The sequence below is a fragment of the Athene noctua genome, chromosome 3, assembly GCF_965140245.1.
Source record: "Athene noctua chromosome 3, bAthNoc1.hap1.1, whole genome shotgun sequence".
Classification (NCBI taxonomy): Eukaryota; Metazoa; Chordata; class Aves; order Strigiformes; family Strigidae; genus Athene; species Athene noctua.
In genome coordinates, this window is record NC_134039.1 from 59,188,648 (window position 1) to 59,210,192 (window position 21,545).

Genomic DNA, 21,545 nt, shown 5'->3' on the forward strand with positions numbered 1-21,545 from the left:
GTTAAGACCAGTTGGTGTCTAAAGCAGTGTCAATCGCACAACACTTCAGTGGTTATGTTTTATAGAGTACAAATTCTCATCTACAACACAGCGGCATCCAGCTCCATTCTGGCACATGACAATTTACATGGCTTTAAACAGGATGTTTTGGAAAAGGGTAATATACAAGCTAGGCCGTGAACACCAGTAACCAAAAGTACTCCAAACCAGGCATGGTAGTGACCTTCAAATTCCTTTTTACTGTGTTTTTATGCATATACAGCGTGTATTTCTGCTTTTGTTCTAATTAAAGCAAAACAAAGAAACAACAATTAGTAAGCTTCACTTTAAATACTGTTATTTTATAATATAATCTGGTTTTAACTCTTTTTAATATAATATAATATATAATATAATATAATAACTTTTTATATAGCCCTTTTAACTATAACAGTCTTCCCATTTCAATGTTAACCACACTATAAAATATTTAGGACAGTGATCCTCCCATGATCCTAATACTGAAAAGAGCTATGAAGTTTAGAGTAATACACATGTTAAAAAAAGCATATTACAAAGTTGAAAATCATGTTCTTAGACAGAGCAGAAGGATAACTTGAACCCACAGGTACTAAGGTGCAAGCAATCAATCACAAAAAGATTTACTATGTATTTTTGTCCATCTCTCAGAACCATTTAAGTGATCCAGGGTGTTGAGAAGGATGTAAAATGTTTAGTTTCCTCTGTTCCTGCTGATGGAAGGCAGTCAGCATCAGTTAAAGAGTAGCCTTGAGGAGGGAAAGCTAAGTGTGAGGATGGGGAGAAAATTTGTGTACCTACATCTGTACTGATCCATAAATAATAGTTATCCATCACTTTTTTTCCACAGTGTAAGCTGTAATATTTTTAATAATATTGTTTATTTGAAGAGTTACACACGAATTTTCTACAACCATTTTTGAGACAAGCAACTCTGCTCTCCAAAACTTCCTCCACAAGAAACTAACTGATATCCAAAAAACCCTCAAAGACTAAAAGTCTGCCTTGGAAAATTCAAGCTAGAAATATAGATGAGTTTTTAATAACGTAAGTAAATAACCGCTGCAGCAGTTAATTTCAGGATATTTTGGGTTTACTTTAAATAAACAACTTGTGTCTTTCTAAAACACTTTCATTCAGACATGTCTCTTTTGTCTGGAGGCAGTATCTATCATACGGTTTGTGTAGGAGCTCAGACTAGAAAATGCTGATGACCAATTTTGTCCTGAAGACATATGATTATATGCTGCATATTGTGCACTTTCAATAGGAATATCTTTTACAGAAATTTTTAATCAGGTAAAAAAACCTTGGAATTTGGGGTTTTTTCCTTTTTTTTTTTTTTTTTTTTTCTTCTTTCAGGAAAATTTTACCTGACTGTCTACAAGTGATTTTAGCTTCTATTCACATCCATCCCAAAATCTGCCATTAACTGTCTAGAAGACCATACCTGAATTTTATGATCTAGCAATGGAAGAGTATATTGGAATACATATGTGCAACAGCCTGTAACTCAGTTGCTATGGTAAGATACAGCATACCTCATGTTTCTAGCCTACTTGAAAGGTGGCTGGTGTTACTGTCTGAACTGCCCACTTCCTGAGAATTCTCAATAACATTTTAGATTGATAGATCTTATAAATAAAAGTAATGAAACAATTTTTTAGATTAGCTGTGTATCTGTTGGAACTATGTTGTACTGTCAGGAAGTGCTGTATGGTTGGCTTATGCCAACGAACTTTGCCTGTCTGTGGTATCTCATTAACAATGACCACATCTGGACCCATCTTTTTACAATCATCACAGTCTGTGGTTTGTAATGTATTATGTATTGCACAGTATTTTGAATGTGCTATTTCAGTGAATTGTGCTTTTTTAATATTGAATGATCTTACCTTTTTTAAATCTGATTTTGCTTGGTTGTAATATCATCTGAAGATCCTCTTCCATTCACTTAGTTGCTTTAAACTCTATATAGGCTGCCACACAGTTGAACCTTGGCAAGGTAAACTCATCCCATCATTTTTTTTAAGAAGATAAACTGAACGCCATGGAGTTTACCATGTGGGTTTCATAGATAAGGTTAAAAAACCCCAAACACACACCAACCTTGGATGGTATCTGCTCTTCACAGGCATTTATTATCCAATGAAATATTTTGAAGGCAGGGTGTGGTTAGCTAAATTATTGCTCCTCCCACTGTTCTCTGCTATGTTTCCAGTTTCAGAGGGGAAAACACAAGCTTGTATGATGAGTATGAGTCATAACTTCTCTTCTGCTACTGACTCACTTGGGAGTTTGAGGTAAGTCATTCTACCTTATGTCTCAGTTGCTCTGACCCCAGGACAGCAAGGAGAGAAAGAACTGTGGAAAGTTATGCAATGTTTTTGTAGATAGAAAGTGTAGATATTGAGACCAATATTGTTATTATGCAGTATGATAATAATTTTGTGTGCCCCAAAAGGATTTTTTTACAGAGCTTCTTCCCCACATAAATTTTTTTTTTTCCATTTTGCCATGAAAAAGTTTAAAGAAAGTTTATGTTGTACCAAAGAACATTTTAGGTTACTGAAATACTTAAAATTTATTGTATTTCTCAGAGGAAAGTATATGCATCTTTCATCACACTGTTGTCTTTTGCACCAATAATGACCCATAATAAAGCTATGCATTGGTGCAAAATTATTGGTGGCTTCTGAACTACGAGGAGGGCCTGAAATGTGAGGAGTCTCACACAGAACTGGCTCATACTCAAGTACTTACACTCCATCCTGGTTGGTTTGCAAGCATTGCAGGGAAATGCTAAATTTTAAAGTGAACTTTTAACACCTGAGCACATTCCTTAGCACTTATGACCATATCACAGTAAATCTCCATCAGTTATAGTCTCTTACATTAGTATGTAGATAGTCTATAACTTGGCTATTTTGTATTCCTACTTTTGTGTCTCAAAGTGTAACGACACATACCAGTAAAGTTTATTTACTAAGCCATAATAAGAAAATCTGCTTGTAAGTTTAAAGGAAATTAGAGTTTAAACATGGACATACTACATGCAAGGTGAAGCATGTAGTTTACGGACACCAGCACATACATGAGCAATAATTGCAGTACTCCATGGTGTGGGCAAGAACAGTGTGTGAGGCCACTGATCAAATCAGTCTGTACCATGGGAAAGAAATGTATTTCCTATATAGAGAAAGCACAGGTAGCACTTCTTGGCAGATGATGTTGGAGGAAGTAGTTTGCACTCTAGGGTTTTACTTTTGAAAAATGCTTGTTTTATCTTTCATGTTTCTTTGAACATTTTTCTATGCCCGTTTTAAAGTCCTTTCTATACACATATCAGTATGTTACCTGTTAAGGTACACGAGAGGGTTAGGATGCGTTAGAACAGATCTTTCCGAGAGGTGGAAGGACCGGGCGGACCGGCGTGGCGGCCTCCGGCATTCACGTGCCTGGGCACCCCGCTGTTGGGGCGCAACTGGTTGAAGGCGCACGGTAACCGCAGCGGACAACTTCTGAGCCAGCGGTTGCACCATTGAAAGTGCCCCTGCACCGCTGCCAAGCGCTACAGCTGCAAACCCTGTCCAGGCATGAAAGCCTCCCTTTCAGCTGGTTTTTTTTAATTTTTTTTTTTCTTTTTTCTCCTTCCCCCTTCTTTCCTGTTTCTGCTTGACGAGTTTCGGCCTCGCGGGGGAATTTCGGTGGCTGGAGGCCCGGCTGGGGGCGGGGGGCAGCGAAGCACCCCAGCCCCGGCCCCGGCCCCAGCCCGGCCCAGCCCGCGGGCCGGTCTGTGGCGGGCGGCAGGACCTGCACAACCGCCGCCCCGACCCACGGCCGCCGCCAGCCGGGGTGGGATGTTTCACTGTCCGGAAGTGATGGAGCAGGAGTGACTGCGGCGGGGGCACAGCGGCTGTGAGTGCCACTGTGTGCGCGCCCCTGCCCCGGGGGGAAGGCCCGCGGGCGCAGGGCGGACGGCGGGGCAGACGGAGCGGCGGCGGCAGCGGCGCGGCGGTTCCCGCGGGCTGGCGCGGAGGGGGGCCGGGCGCCGCGGCGGAGCGGGAGGAAATGCAGAGGTAGGGCGCGCCGCGCTGCCGGCCGACTCCGCCGCGGCGGCCGGGGCCCCCCCCAGGCGCCCCCCGCGGCCACCCGGCTCACGGCCCGCGGCCGCCCCCGCCCCGCGGCCGCCGCCCCCCGGCTCCGCGGGTTCTCGCCACGGGGGGCGGGCGGCGCGCCCGCCGCCGCGCCGCGAAGTTGCCGCCGCTTCGTGGCTGTCCCTCCTCAGTCCCTCGCCCCCGAGCCGCGAGTTCCTGCATAAAATACATTAACGAGCCCGCTCATTTGCTTGTTCCTTCAGGGTGGCGTGTTAGTTTTGTTGGAGGGGGGTGCAGGCTCTGTGTTACTGGGTGAGAGAGCTGGCAGATGTCCCAAGTGAGAGAACCTCTTCCTCCGGGGCCTGAAGGGCCAGAGCAAGCTCCGACTGAAAACCGCGCTTTGATCTCTCTCCCTCGAGGTAAGTTGCTTTAAAGTTTCTCTGTAATTGTTGCGCCTTTTATTTGAACGATACATTTACTGACTTGTTTCGTGGGTCTTAACCCCTCTTCTCTTTCCCCTCCCCCCGACCTCCCCTCTTTGGTGTAACTCTGTAACACTTTCACTTCCATCTCTTTATTGTTTTAACCAGAAATACGAAAAAAAAAAAAAAGGGGGGGGGGGGGGGGGAAGATCCACTGATGTCAGCACCGGTTCTCAGTACTTGAAAAACTGCAGTCATTCAGAGGCAGATGCTGGTCCTTAAAAATAGCTTTCTTGTTTCTCAGTTTTGTGTTTAGAATCTTTTTCCAGGTCTTGCAGTAAATTGAGAAAGGTTTATACAGGAGCAGCAGCGTTGTTCAGGTTGGAGGTCACTTTACTGTTTGTTTTCTTAGATTGTGATGCTGCAGCTAAAACCAGTTTCTGAGAGTATTAACTTGTTTCGTATCAGCTGAAGGTTGTTTAAAAGTACATTTATCTTAAAGAGAAATTCTTTATGCCCTATTTGCATTTGCACAAACTAAATTTATATTCTGATCACCTTCATGTAGGGGAGTTTGACAAGGTTCATTGCAGGTTATCCTCAAAATAGGGAGGTATGTTTGCCTCCTGAGTCCTGGTCTGTGAAGATGAGACTTTTTTTGTTTGTTTGTTTACAGCTACAGCTTTGTTTTCCAGAATTATGACAGGATTTAAAAAAGTCTCTGAAGAACAGACAAATAAGCTTGTTCAAAAACTGTAACTTTATTCATAACTGGTTAACTGGAGTGGAGCCTGGTAACAGTTGTGCAACTGTGGATTAAAGATGCAGTCTTGTTTTTGTAACTTGGAAAATCAATAGCTATGTGAAATCAAAGTTGAAGACTCATTTGAGAAACCAGAAAGTATCCGTAGCTAAGTTAAAAATGTTCTGGCAGGAAGACATATTAAATTGGCTTATACTTATCTTATTGTTGGGTTGGGGTTTTTTTTGTCCTAGAGAATGACTCATAACTTCTAAACAGTGAAAAAAAAAATAAAAAAAGATTAGATACAGAAGATCAAGCATGCAGAACTGAACTGTTACAATCATGTTTTTGCCAGAAACATCAGTATCTGTGATGCATGTTTGTTTACAGTGTGTTGTTTTTATCTGTCATGTGTTCACTGGTTAAATTCTGTGTGTAGGCCATACATCAAAGTTACTGAAGCTGTAAGTCAGTGAACTAACTAGCCTGGAAAGTGGTCTCATTCTAACAGTGCCACTTTAAACTGAGTTTTCACTATGAAATAAAGTCTTAAGTGATTCCATTTTGTAAGATTTTCAGTACATGCTCTACTTTTCATGAAAAGTAAGGAAACAAATACTGATCTGTCCACAGACAAGCTATGTGCAGAAAATCTGAATGACACAATTACAGCTCATACCTGCTGAGGTGGATTATCAAGTTATTTTCTTAGGGATCAGTAAGGTACAAACAATTGTAATATATTGATTCAGGTTTGCTCACTGGCCACACCTTTCAAGGCACATGCTCAATTTTAAAGCGTATGTAGAATTCACAGAAAGACAGGGCTGTTTTTTTTACAGAATTCAGCATTCAAATACATAATTTTTATTCTAATGAACTTAGACTTAAGGATAACTGTGAATATTTGTTGCTTTTTTCTAGCCTAAGTCTGTTGGGGAAATGGGGGTGGAAAGAGGAAGAGGTGAGTTCATAACATTTCCAGTCTATATTCCAGCATTTCTGTTGTCAGCTTTGCAGTGTGTGGTTACAGGGTAAGGTAGTCCAGATATTCCAGAACTGAAGATCTAAGATAGTATGTCTGGGACTTTAAACACCCCCTACTCTTTCTATACTACCCCCAGGACATCCAAAAGTACAGTGACTTCTCTAGAATTTGGTGGTAATTTAAAAGCTGTGTTTGAAATTCATACTATTTCTGGAAATAGGCTAGAGGTATTTGGAAAATCTGCAATAATTTGAAATAATTACTACTTAGAATCACCTCATCATATTTATGTGATGACTCCATATATTTACAGCGAGATACTTGAAACCTGTGTCCACCTAGGAATAAAGGTTCCTTAATCAGAAAAAAGTGGCTTATGTTATATGTATAATAAAGTATTAAGTGCATCCTCGTGAGAAAGAATTTTTGATTGTTAAAAGCATACTTTAATATGCTTTCTATGTTTGTTTAACTGGTATAGATACCTTATATCCTGAGAACAGACTTGTCTTTTCTGTAGTTCCTTGAGGTATTATCGAAATATCGAGTGCTCCTTTTGCTTGCTATCATATACATTCAGATGCTGAAGCCAAACTGTATTTTTCCAAGAATGGAAAAGAAACTTCAGCTGTTTTAAATAATCAACAAATAGCTATCCCACAATGTAATTAAAAACCAGACAAAAGCAGTAAAGCTGAGGTAGGTTGCAAGGGTATGTATCAGTTGTGGACATGGTGAAAACTGTGTTGAGACATAATTTGGCCTACAGATATGGCATGCTCTGGCTTTCACAAATTAAAAGAATATTTGTGTGTTAATTTAACCATCATGCTCTTTCAACGTCTCCCCCATCACTGTTCTTCCTTGTTAGCTCATTTTTTAATTAATGCATAAATATTAGTGAGATTATTGGGCTTTGCCCCTCCACAATTAGTGTGCTATGAGAGAACAAATTAAATCATAGTCTTCTTTTGTGGCAATGTCAATACTCGGTTTCAGTCTTTAAACCATTATCTGTGCCAAAGGAGTCTGGTCTAAGGTACAGACTATAGGATGGAAGGTTTAACCTAATTTCTGCAAACATCTAGTTAATTTTTGCCACATCCTTCCAAAAAAGTACCCCTACTCGTGCACCCTTGTTAAAGATCCCAGTCATGCAGTCTCTCTTCTGTAGCTCCACACACCTTGGAATCAAATTCTGATCACTTCTACGTGTGTACTGTGTAAGGTAGTCAGTGAGTAGTGTCACCTCTATGCTCAGACCCCTTCAGTTTGGCTGTGATCAAGTATTTTCTCCACTGGTAGGTAGCAAAATAATGTCCCTAAACAAAGCATGTGACAATTAGTGACCATTAACCACTCTGCTTTAAGGAAAATGTTTCATAGGTTAGAGGTCATGTTGTGAGTAGTGCCTGGACTCTGGGTGGACTTTTTTATTAAATCCTCTGCATTTGAATAAACCATGGAATACAAGAGAGAAATTCAGTGAACATGGAACTATATTTAGAGAATTAGGACACATTTTAGAAAATGTAGGACCATCATCTATAAAATGTTTGGAATGCTTTTACCTTTGCTTGTTGATATCTAAATGTAACTTAGAATAACAAGTGCATAATATTTAGCTTTCTCAATTTAGAAAGAAAGTAAATAAAATAATAATAAAAAGACTTTTATGAAATTGAGATTGATAATTCCACTTCAACTATATGAACTTTCTAATAACTCTGTAAATGATGGAAATCTACTAGAATTTTTTTTTTTTTTTTTTATTGGGGTAGGGGAGGACGATGGAGAAGTTTAGTAAAAGTATTAATGAACAAGCTCTATAAGTGACCATTCTCTGGTGCAAATCATCACTGTTGCTGGATGGTGGTGCAGTTCTGATTTGGTGTCTGAAGAAACCATATTCAGCAACTACTACTTCTATTCAGAAAAGTACAAAAAGCATGCGCTCCTTTTCAAGAATGTGATTTAACCTCTTCATGTTTTCTGTGCTTAACTGTTTTCATGATGAGGAGCACTAAAGGAATATGCTGGCTAGTTGAGACAGGGTTACAGAAGACCTACTGCTGGGAATGTTTGGACATTCTTGAGGCAACAACGATTACTATCACCATAATTACTACACTTTACCAGCAGTGCCTCAGTGTTATGAGTAATGGATTTTTATTTTAACGGTTAACCAGTGTACTCAGATTGCTCAAATTTACCAAATATTTCCCCCATATTTGTGTTCCCGCTTGCAATCTGACAAAAGTTGAGTGAATCTGTGTAAATTTGTTTCGTTGCTGCCAGTACTGAGGCATTTATTGAATATTACTGACTAAAAAGCTTTCATGAGTGTCTAACTCTAGTTTGTCATAAAAATGTAGTTCTGCTTTCAGTTTCACGTGTATGCCATTCCATTAAAGTGATTCATGTCCACATGGGTGTGATAGACTTGTATTTCATAAAGTTGACTGTAAAGATCTTGCATCAAATTGGAAACTTTTGTTCCATCTCATAGGCTAATTTTATATTAGAATAATTCTTCTCAGATTCGATTCCAGGCCTTCAGAAGTTAGATTTCTTTTTGGTTTAAACACTCATTTTTTACTAATAAGTAGTATCCAGCAATGAGTGTGTTATGCTAGTGTTTTCATTTGGATCAGCAATGCAGTTTTGAAGTGAATCTCCTATTCAATCCCTCTTTGGTTTGTGTTGTGGAGTGATCCTGGGTAGTGACCTGGACTGTATTCCTTTTGGACAAAGGAATCTAAAAGATGCACTATGAGAATGTGCCTAATGCCCTCCAGCCACTAATAAACCACCAGTCTTTGAAATTGAATGAGAGCTAGGCCAAAGTAGAAAGTCCCTGGAACGTGTATAATATGGAACGTGTCCTTAAATCATCTTTCACTGTACAGGTCCACTTCTATTGGCACATGCTGTTGCTAATACAGCCATAGCCACTGAGTATTGCCTAGCACTTCGGTGAAATGAGTTTTGTACTCATGTGAAACATTGTTGGATGAATAACATAAATTTATAACTGACTGCATGACAATTACTGTGATTATTTGAGAAATGAAGTTTTCACGTATTTGAATTTTTTAATGCCTTTAATAGTGCAGAGTACCTATTCGCATGTTGCTATTAATTTTTAATTTATCATGACTGAAATCTGTCCAGGGCTGTCAAACTTGTAGTACATTCATGGTTGTTCCGTATCTTGCACCTGGAAAATTCTGTGTAAGAGCTTTCCAAGAAGTTCAGTTGATTTGCTCTAATTTTAAGGGACTAATTTTTTCAGTGGCATCTCTGAGGGCTATTGAAAGATGTAATGAGACATTTAAATGAAAACCACTGAAATGAAATAAAAACAAATTAGTTATTTTAGTTTTAAAAAAATCAACCATCTAAGTGGAGGATTCCAACTCCATAATTTGTGGATAATCAATATTAATTAGATTGTGCAATCAGTCATTAATGAAATGAGATCATTTCAGGCAGATCCTGACCTGGAATAGTCATTCTGTTACACAAATAGCATAGCTGAGCTTGTTAATGTGAAATGCCTAAAAGTTTTAGGCTTTTCATGAAGTAGCTCATGGGTGTTACCGTTAATGGTTGCGTTGTGAAACCTGGTATTATCGTAGTTCCTTTGTGTTACTGTTGTGAACAGTGGAATTTTTGGTGGGAAATAGTATCCTCACTGGTTCCTTGCCAGCGAGGATATTAATGAACAAAGGAAGCGTTAGAAATGCAGTGTTTGCCACATGGGATTGAAGAATCCCTCCCCACCACTGCAGGCTTGAGACAGAGAACTGTTTTGTTATCTTTCCTTTTGGAAAGATTCTTCAACTTTTTTGTTCTTCACTTCTGTGTTTGTTTTTTGGTTTGGTTTTTTTTTTTTTTTTCCATTTTTATAATTCCTCTTTGCTTTGAAGGACAAAATTCCATTTGGGATGGTTTGAGCTTTGCACATGTATGTTTTAATCTGTGTCTGCTTGTTCAGCGATAACTCAGGCCTTCTGAGGATTCATGTTTACATCCCAGCAGCTGGGTCAAATTTAGGTATGTAAGTAAACTTTGCCGTGTGCTTCCATCATTCCTCTGCCCTTAAACAATAAAACTCTTGGACTGTTCCCAACTCTGCACTTCTGGAGGTCACAATGACTCCACTGCGCCAGTCCATTCTGCTTGTGTCTCTCTCCTTGATGAGAACGATGCACTCAGGTTTCCAGAAGCCTTACCCAGCAATGGCTTTTGCTTTACTTGTTATTTGGTGCAGCCCACCACATTGTTGGTGAACAGAAAATGAATGTGTCGTAGCAGCAAAGCCTTCTATTGTTGCAGCAACAGGATTTTTAACTCATTTTACATCCACAGTGTCCCCTGTCTCAATAGACATACTCTAAACCTGTTTCTCAAGTCCAGTTTGTCATGTTGTTAGTCAAGCACTCTTATAGTTCACATGCTTGGAAGAGATGTCTGAGTCAGTATATAGGCTTATGTGTCATCTAATGATAGAAATTAGCTGTCAATCACACTCTGAGGACGTGCAACCCGCTTAATGTGGGCACTTGTTTCAATTTTTTTCATGTGTTCAGAGATTGAATATTGCATACTTACTGATGTATTAAGGTATGATGCCATGTTTGAACACACTGAGACCTATTTTTTGAGCAAGCTCAAGAGGCAGAGTGGGGCATGGGGGGGCAGCTGGAGTATGAATGTACAAATGGACAAGCACTTGGAGAAGTGAAGTTGGTTATTTGTCAAAGACTTGAGCCCTTTGAGGTGTGTCCTGCAAGTGTACATCCCATTACCTAGCTTTTTAAAATTTTCTGTCAGTTTTGTGTATTAATTCAGTGTCCACTCAATATGGTTTACATTATCATAGAGAAAGACAGAATTAATATAGCTCTGAAAAGAGGGATACTTCACTGGGATATTGTAAGAAATTTTCAGAAATTAGTTTGATCTATAACCTGGCAACTTTGTAAAGGCATAGAAGACAGGATTGGAGGGAATCTGGAGATATTGCCTTGTATAGTGTTTTTGCCTAACTATACATAGGTCTTTCTTGACAATTCTGGCTATTTGTTAAATTTTGGTTTTAACAGGACTATTCTAATAGTAGCCTTGTTGCTGACCCAGACCGCTGACACTATTCTGTTGATGGCATCTTGTAAAATGTATTTGTCATGATGTATGTAGCCAGAGGCACGTACTCCAAACTAAAACAGGAGTTAACAATCAGTGTTACAGTAGTCTCAATGGTGAAACCAAGTTTTGATTCTATGAAATACCTGTATTGCTGTGTAATTTAAAAAATAAATGTATCAAGATTGCGTTAAAATGAATGTATGTATTATAAAAGGGATTTATATATACTTGAATAATTCCAAATGACAAAAAATTAGTTCAACTTGTTCACTTATTTCATGAAACACTAATTTTGAGATGTGATTAAAATTTTAAAATTTTTCTCAAAGTGGCTTACTAGTTGTCTGTAATATAGATATGATTTGGGCTGTTAACCATCTCAATTCTGTACTTTGCCAACATGTTGTATCTCTTCCTTATTAAAACCTTAAACTTGCATTAATCTCTACACAAGTAGAGTTTGTGCCCATGCTTACATTCAGGATAAATTACAGGGTACTCTGTGTAGGTGTCACTGTCACTCCTGCGGGCTTTTGGATAGAAGCCCTTCAGCCCAGAGACTGCTGTTAGTTTAGGAGAAGTACATAGCCACACAGGTTATTGGTCTGGTGTTTGAAAGGTGGTAGGTGAGATGGCTATTGCTTTTGTGACACGTTCTAGAGTAACTTACTGTAGTTTTCAAGAGAGATTGGATTTCTGTCTTGGCACTGCCAGAATCAGGACATAATGAGTCTTTTCTTTCCATTATTTGAACTGCTATGAAGAGCGTCTCCTCGGCTGTCAGTTTTGGAGGTTAGTCACATGAGAATGGAAAGGTGTACTAAAGGAAGCTGAAGCTAAAATATTAAGGAGGTGTTACATAAAAATTCTTAAGGTTAAGCTTGATTGAAACAGAGAAGTGTTATAAATTTATTTGAAGATGCAGTAGAAAAACGCCGTACTTTTCTATGGCCAGATCCAGCTATTAGTATTTGTGCCAGCTGTAAGCTTTATTAAAGCTGCTCTGCCACAAACATGGCACATCAGAGAAGATTAAGGTCTTTGTGTCTATTCTTACTGGACTCATAAATATGTTATCTTTCATAAACTACTCATCACTATTCTTATGCACTTAAATAATGGCATCAGCAAAACACAGACACAAGAGTGTTCTGAGTGAGTCTTCATGTGTGATAGGTTGTAGTTGGTATGTTGTAGTTGCATCTCTAGAATAAGAAGATTAAAATGTTATGATCCCATTATCAGCTGCTTATTATAAGGGAATAATCAAGAAACTAGTTTGTACTGAAAATTGAGGCATGGTGCACATTCAAGAAAAAAGTAATTAATCAGGACACCAGTGTTTGTCTATTTGCAGTGTTCTGATGCATCAGAAGGGATGTATGAAAAAATCTTAAACAAACTTAGTTTAACATCTACTTTTTCTAAAGCCCCATTATACTAAGTCTGGCTGGGAGGGAGTTAATTTTCTTCACAGCAGCCCCTGTGGTGCTGTGTTTGGGATTTGTGACCAAAACAAGGTTGATAGGACACCAGTGTTTGGCTATTGATAAGCAGCACTTGCACAGTATCAAGGATTTCTCCTTTCCCACTCTGACACCCAGTGAGTGGGTTGGGGGCAGGCAGGGGGTTGGGAGGGGACAGCTGGCTCAGGTTGGCCAGAGGAATATTCCACACCATATAATGTCATGCTCAGCAATAAAAACAAGGGAGGAGGTGTTGGGGGAGGTAGCCATTGCTTAGAGACTGATGAGCGCAGCTATACTTGTGGGAGGTAGCGAGTGATTTTTTCATCACTTGTTTTTTCTCCTTCCTTCCTTCACTTATTAAACTATATCTCAGCTGACAAGTTTCCTCACTTTTGCTCTTTCTGTTCTCTCTTTTCATCCTGTTGGGGGCTGGGGAGGGAAGCAGTGGCCATGTGTTCCTTAGCTGCTGCCCAGGGTCAGCCCACCACCCTCACAGAGTAGCATCTGCCAGGAGATTTGCTGCTCCGGGGAGTAGTTCTGGAGAGCAAAGTAAGATACCAAATACACGTTTAATGCTGTAGGTTTCTGTTACGCACGTTTGTGGAGAAGTCTTCATGTGAATTCAATAGATCAAAGAACAGATCATCAATTAATGCAAAGTGTTGTAAACTTCCTATCAAAATTGTTCAATGGTAGTGCCTCAACTTCTTTCTTGTTAACTGTTAATATCGTTTACATTGTTCTGACTGGCAGTTTACCATATCCAGCTAGAATAATAAAAGTAAACATGAGAATTGGGTTTTTTCAGCCTTGAGAAAAGAAGCCATGTTCCAGTATTTAATGGGTGGCTACAAAGAAGATGGAGACTCCCTTTTTACAAGCAGTCACATGGAAAACATAAGGGGTAATGGATACAGGTTGCTCCTTGTAACAAGTGGAAAATTTTTGACAATGAGAAAAATCAGCTACTGGAATAATCTTCCCAGGGAACTGGTGGACTCCCAAATATTGGATACTTTTAAGATTCGCTGGACAGGTTGCTGGGCCATCTTGTCTAGACTCTGCTTTTGCCATGAAAGGTTGGACCAGACAATCCTTGAGGTCCCTTCCAACCTGGTATTCTATGATTCTATGGTATGAAAAATACACTTCCAACCTACATAGTAAAAAAAAAAAAAAAAAAAAAAAAAAAGCAAAGATACTGAACCAAAAATAAGCAGAGCAATGAAAACTAAATCCCTATGGATAATGCTGACTGATTGTATTATGCACTCCTTCAGATTTCTTACATAAAAATGTAGTCTAGAACACTGAGGGCCCCTTAATATTAACATGAATGTTTCTTAGAGCTGCTCATTGTTTACCACATGAAATAGTAGGGCTCTGCAAAGTCTTACCCTGTACAAGAAAATTGTGTACAGTAACTGCAGTTTTGTACTACCACTGCCAGGTACATATTGTCATAATCTTGGTGTTGTTACTGCAGTAAAGTAAATTAAGGGCAAAATCTCTTGAAATAGCACATTTAATCTTACTCTATGTGGGAATCAGAGTGCTTTTACACTAGCTCTCTCCAGGACACTTGTTCTCATTCAGTCTATTTCAGGGCACTTTTCAAACACTTTTGAAACACATTTGCACCTAATACCTAACTGCACAGGCAAAATCATCATACTTGAAAACAGCTGGATTTGTATCTGATACATATCAAGTAGAAATAATTTCTATCTCATGTCTGTCAAAGGGGTTGAAAAAATCTAGGTTTTTTTTTTTAGATAGCATGGGTATCTAAGTGAGATTAAGTCATCAGGGCAAGAAGCAAAATTGATTGAAGTCAATGGATATCTTCCCAGTCAAACTTTCCAGTAACTTTACCACAGTCCCAGTGAAATGAGTCATCTCAGGATGGGCTTGAGAAAATATTGACAAGTTGTTGATGAGATGGTGATGGGAGGGAGGGCTGAGGGAGAAGTGCCATGGAGGTATCTGGGTCGGACATTTCAGAAGTGGAAATTAATAGAAGAGGAGCGGCAGTGCTTGAAGGCACGTGCTACTATATGTACAATATGGCATATATTATTTTGAGGTGGCTAACAAAGGCAGAATGTTAGGATTTAAAATCAAACTGCTGTTGGTTACATAAAGAAACCAACTTTAAATATGTCACAGTAGCAATAAGTGATTTTTCTGTGTCTCAGGCCTGGAATCGTTGCTTTACTAGAGGATATGGTATCTTACAATGTCATAAGTGGTTTATAAACACATTCTTGTTTGAAACAAATAAAGCTAACAGGATTCTCAACAGTTGCTTGTTTGGATTTACTGTAAATATTAAATGTTGTACATATACTCAAAGAATACTCAAGACTGAAAATATTTAGTGTTTCAGAGATCCCTTGAGTAAATGATATAAACTGATAATCTGTCACTGTAAATAAAGAATAAAATAATTCCAGATTTGGAAGTGTTTCCTTGAATGCCAGTAGGAAAAACCTGTAGCAATCAGGAATAGAAAGATTTTTGTGTGTGAATTTGACTATTAGAACATTAATGACAGCGAAAATGAAAGCTGTCACCTTGGTTTGAGAAAATGCAGGTCTGCATGCAACTGGCTAAATCATCAAAACAACAAGGTCTGCTGTCTTGTGAAATAAGCTTAAGAATCCCTCAAATATACTTACCATGGAAATTTCCCTGCATCTTGTATATACTTGGAGAGAAGAAATAATTTTTCCTTTCAGCATAAGCTAAACATTTGATTTTTATTCAGGAATGGCTTTTAAAAGGCTTTTTTTTTTTTTAATGAAAATTAAGGAATTGTGTTATAATAAAATTTCTGAATTTCTGTACTAATAATTTTTGAAGTTTCAGCAATATTTGTCTTCAATTATATGTTCAAATGTAGCTGATAGAGAATAGACTTTTGTGGAATTTTTGTGGCTTTTATATGCCAGAGCCACATGTATGTGGGAAAAAAATGATGGTTTTTTGTGTGATGAAACAATTAAAATTTTTATCTGAAAATTTTGTGGAAAGTAACTAAATACAAGTAAAATCAACCTTAACTTGTTACAAAAGCTGCTGAGTATTATTTTGCATGATTAAACACAATATGACTGAGAGACTTTCTTAAAGAGGAGTTATTTTGATCTGAACAAATTGAAAATCAAATTTATTAGGAATTATTTCTAAGGAAAATACATGAGATGCTAAGACAAGTTATATTTTATTCTCTTGTTTTTAATTTTCAAATATGAGTTTTGCTCACATACAGGAAAAATACCATAGAAACTAATATGTTAAAAATTCTTTTGACTTAGATAAAACTGACCAAGAGAACACAGCAGCAGGAGATAAAGACATAAACCAGCCTTCCAGTAACCAAAGTATACAGCCAGAGATACAAGACCAGTCCATCTGGGGAAATCGCACTGATGGTGACCTCATCAGAAGTAAGTATTTCCAGAACAAATTGCTGCCATTTAGGCTTGCTTTTGCAGTGTAACGGGATACTGCCTGTTGACTCAGTTAAATGTGTGTCACATGTGATTGTGTTGCAACTGTAATGCAGGTCTACTGAATTTATTTCCCGGAATGACTCCTGTCAGGGTGCATAAGTAATGAGTTTAAAGAAAGGTATGATTTGAGTGGTGCAGTATGATATATACCTCTGTGGCATCTACATTTTAAAGCCTTAATGTTATATTTGTCTCATATGGGACCTGTATATTTAGTAGGCACATGAGCTGCAGTATGCAACTGTGCTAGGTGTCATCACCCTTGATTTCTCAGGTTATACATTTAAGTGGCAGAGTAAACTGTGCTGAGAGCAGCTGCTTCCAGATGCATTGAGTACTGGTCAGGTGTAAGTTTATAAACAGTTTTGAATCCTAAAGTAGTTACTCCTTTCAAAACTAGAAGAATGCTGTAAGACAAGGGTTTAGACCTATGCGATGGAACTGTGGGGTTTTTTATAATTATTTTTTACAAGTCCACACTCCTCGTGTATGTCTTGAATGCTTTAAAACATAAAAAGGTATGCAAGATTAGTCACATGTTTCTATCTTGAATTGAAGATCATATGCTGTCCAAATTGCACCTTCCTGAGGCGAAAATATTTCTGTCAACTGCCAGAGCTAATACTAGTTTAAAATTCTGTGAATGCTTGAACGTTAGTTACTCAAGGGAGGGGCAGCATGAGAAACTGTTCTCTAATTATGGGGTGTATTCAGAAAGCAAGTGGACCAAAGCTGAGTGGTGCTCCAGCTCTGAGATCGTTGCCTGACCACACACTTCAGGGTCAGTTTGTCTTGACACTGCCCATGTAGTACACGATACACAGTGGGGCAAAGTCTTATTTCTGAACCTGATTTTGCTATATCTGGTAATCTTCTCTGGAGTTATCTGGGGTTTTTTAGTTTTGTTTTGCTGTTTTTTTTTTTAATCTTATCTATACAATCAGCTTCTCCTGGACTTTGTGTTAGCAGTTGAAGTTCTTTTCAAACTTTAGTTATTACTTTTTTCTATATAATGAGTCCCAGTCAATATTTATATACTTAATATATTGAATAGTTATCTAGATCATTTACAGGAAAATTTGAATTTAGCATGTCAGATATTTAGCTGACAATTTAAAAATGAATCTTAGGGGACTATAAAGAGGAAGAATTTTCTTTCACAGTTTGAGAATTTACCTAATTCCAAAAAGATCATTATTTTTAAACCTAATTGTCCCTGGACAAGCAATTGCTTTGTGCTTGTGTTGAGGACACGGGAAGGTGTGTCTGGCATCTGCTGCTTTTGGAGTGGCCTCCTCATTCCCTCTTCCTAGAGGTTTCCTTATTTCCAGACCCATGGGAAAGCAGATTTATTTGGTAGCAGTTAGCAGTGTGCCTAAACTATGGAGGAAAGGACCAAGGACAGTAGGGTGGTGCTGTGCTTCCTTTAATCCATTCACTGCAAGGACATACTGTAGTGGCTACATTGAGGAAGTGGGAGAGAAGAAGGTAAATTTTTCAATGTATAGTAGAAATAGCAGCAGATTCTACAAGTCCCTGGTAATGTGACTTGACAGTTATATGCAGTTATATGTCTCTGTGATCGGATGGTTTTCTGTTGCTGAATTAAAAACATAACAGGGAAAAGATCAAAGACAGGATAAAGTTCTGAGGTATAAAGTACTGCTCCAGTGTGCATAACTGTGTTTCTCCTGGAATCACTAGTAGTTTTACCTTTGACTTAGTGAAAAGCAAGTTTAGGTAAAAGCTGGAAGTTTCTAAAATTCCTAGGGTTAATAACTGAGTTTTGTGTCGTAGTGGCTTTATTATGAGACACCTTTGAGTAGCTGCTATGATGCAGTCTTCTCTTTGTTTCAAATTAATGATTTTTGTTTAAGCTTTGATGTTAAAGTCTTTTAGATGGAAGAAACAAAAATTATGACATTCAAGCAGCTTTTTCTCTTTTTTTGGGCTGGGGCTATGTGTAGGGAAGTCTGTTCTAAAAAAGATTGAGAAACAGTTTGGCTCAATTACAAGTACTTCTTACAGGTTGCAGAAGTTTTACAACTTGATCTACAGAGTAACTAAAGTTTGAAAAATAGAACAAGTAGAGCAAAGAGAAGCTTGTTTATTGCAAACATTACTTAAGTATTTAGTCTTAAATAATAAGTATTGTAACTCAGAATGGCTGTGTTTCAACCAAATCTGTTACCCCACTAGACTAAAGTTTGCAGAATATTGCATATTGAAAGAAACTTGAGGTTAGAAATAAGTGTTTTGATCATTACAGTGTATTTTTCAACTGTTTCTTTAAAACGTTTTAGACATGACATACCTCAGTTTTCTCAGGTATTAACAACCATTCTCCACTATCCTAATGATTCAGTTTCTTTTTTTCCCATACAGATTGTTTTCCACTCCCACAGCTGATACATACTCCGTTTGTATTAACCTTAGTTTTCAGTTATAAATGTTTCCAGTGTTTAATTTCCAACATTTTCCTTGTTTGCAGATGTTTTATCCTGCTGTTATATGGAAGTAGATTAATCAGTCAGTTTTATTGGCACACAAACAACGCAGTCTAGTGTTAGAGACTGTAATGACTTCATTATGTATGATTTCTCATTTGCACTTGTGAACTCAGTTTACCAAGCAACATCAGTAAACTAAAATGCTGCCCCCATTTTCCACAGTAAGACGTTTTCACTTCACCTTGCCCTGCCCTTGCAGTTCTTTTCTCAAGCCCTTCTTTAAACTCTAGATTATGAGATTTCCCCCACCTCCTTTGGACCATCCCTTCTGCTCATGAATGAAAACGTTCATAAAATCCCGGGTAAATGGGTAATCTTACGGGAAGCTTTCACCAAGGAATTAATCATTTTTGAAGAGAGCTTGAGAGTCAAAAGGTTACTGTATACTGACATATAAACAGGGAAGAGCTAAATAAGAAGAAAATGATTATATTACCTTTTTGTTAATAAGCTTGCATAACTGTTACTGCAATACTGTGTTCAGTTGGAGAAGGGTCAGGGGAGAACCGCAAATATCTCAGGAATGACTGGAGTAGTTGAAAACATGCCTTATTGTGGAAAAACTCCTGGAATTCAATCTGTTTATTGTTAACAAGGGGGGTAAAGAGGGGCTTGCCTAGTCCGTAAGAAGCATTCATAAGACAATTCTTCCACTGTAGCAGACAAAGGGACAACTAGGTGTAATGTCTGGAAGTTAATTTAGACTAGAAATAAGGTGTACGTTTTTTAACAAAATATATGAGAACAGGAAGAACTGCCTAATATTTGATGATTTTAGGTGTGTTACATTGGCTTTATTGTTCACAAGGTGGCCATTGCTATACTACAATTTTAGGACCTGAGTAAGGGAGAATCTCTTTGCCATAGCGGTTCCCCCAAATTGGAATAACCTTAATATTTTTTAAGCTCAGGTATTCTTCAAGGCAATGTTAAGACCTATTCCTTTCCCTTCACAGATGCACACATATTTTGTATTCTATTTCAGGCTGTAAAGGTTCTGCTTTTCAAAAGAGCTTAGCCTTAGAATAGCTCCATCTGCTTTTCCTTCTCTTCGGCAGTACATTTTAAATATCTGCAAACACCTTCTGCTTATTTTCATTGTATGATCTGGTGGCCTGTAATGGAGATGTTCTGCTTCTGTTACTGCTCACCTTTGGCAAGTCAGGAAGAGTGGATGTTAAAGCGTGCAACACAGTAACCCGTAGCTACAGGAATGAAGCCATGGGAGTTTTTGCTGCTCCATATTACCACAATGCCTTGCTTTGTTCTTTGGGAAAGGTTGGGGTTCCCCTCCCGCCCTTAAAAAAAGGCTATAAAGGTGGATTTCAGAATATTTAGGCAGAATTTTTACAGAAGGTACTAGGTTATCATCAATGTGTGCTGTTACGTGGAGGAAGGAATGTTTAGGGGGAAAGAAAATGCCAGTCTTGAACACTATTTGCTTGTGAGGATTTAATCTCCTTTCCAGTTCTCAAGCAGGACCTTAGCTATGTGATATTTAAGAAAACAAAAAACATCTACCATAGATTCAAATTGTCATGAATAATTGATTAATAATAATCCAATTCTCAAGATTAAATACCTAAAATATGCCCATGTTTTACAGATAGAAAGGTCATTGCTATCCATCATTTCCTAGCTTCAATTGCCTCTTTCCCCTCCATGAAACACCCTCCTGATAAGAGTGGTTCTTCAGAGAAAGGGATGCTTCATTCAGCTCTGTGAGGATTAAACAATTTTACATGTTCTTGGGCCCACTATTTTATTTACTACATTCTTTATTGCATTTTGTTTTATTGAGATATAAACTTGGATCTTTTTATCTTTTTGTTTTCTATACTTTTATGTTGACATTTTTACTTTACATGATTATTTAATTTTAACATACAGAGATTCCCTTTTTCTTCTGTCTGAGTAATTTCTGTAATTTAAATTATGCAGTTTGGGTTTGGGACTTTTTTCCCAACAATAAGAAGATAATCTGCTGTTAGAACTGTTCTTTTTGTTTGATATTAATCCAAATATCTTTTCTTGGCTAATTTAGGGTGTACAGTCACCTTACAGTTACTGTGACTTCAGATGATTCTGTTTATTCTGTCTAAAAAATAATTCAAAGTGCCTGAGATAATGTAAATAGTTCTTTTCAAAGCGAGAAATTATGATAGATACAGTCTTCTTGAAGCATAACTGAGTGTGTGAGTACAGAAATCATGCAGAATAGATTAATGGAAATTGTTCAAAATATATTGCTGAGTCTGAAAGGTATATTCTTTTAGTTAAAGAAGAGATTTATGTACAATGTTCCAAATATACACAGGTATAAAAAAGTGTGAGCCTGTGAATGAACAAAACTTTAATCAGTTCAGTACTTAAATACAGGAATGCAATATTTGACATTTAGATCCTTCTTTAAAGATGACAAATCTTTGAGGAATCTGGCCAGTAGAAGTAATAGAGGTATGAAGGTCCTCCCTGAGAACTACTCTCCCAGGGAGATTTTCTAATCCTGTCCCCAACAGAGAACTAGCCTGTTACTTCTGTTCCTCCCCCGATCTGGCAGATCTCTTACTAATTCTGTTCCAAAAGTCCTCAAAAAACCTTGTATCATGCCTGTTGAGGAGCCT

At 38.1% G+C, this 21,545-nt stretch overlaps 1 protein-coding gene across 3 annotated transcripts in view; it reads left to right on the top strand.

The window, feature by feature from the left end:
* Positions 1–2,248: 2,248 nt before the first annotated feature.
* MDFIC (MyoD family inhibitor domain containing) overlaps positions 2,249–21,545 on the top strand; it is a 50,543-nt gene continuing 31,246 nt past the window's right edge. The window contains exons 1-3 of one of the 3 annotated variants that reach the window (XM_074903127.1): positions 2,249–2,321; positions 4,379–4,534; positions 16,214–16,345. In XM_074903127.1, coding sequence (XP_074759228.1) covers positions 4,444–4,534; positions 16,214–16,345 — 223 coding nt within the window. In that variant the 5' untranslated portion in view covers positions 2,249–2,321; positions 4,379–4,443. Of the gene's footprint in view, positions 2,322–3,577; positions 3,937–4,003; positions 4,098–4,378; positions 4,535–16,213; positions 16,346–21,545 lie in introns of those variants that run through there. The other 2 variants (XM_074903125.1, XM_074903126.1) reach the window with 2 other exon arrangements.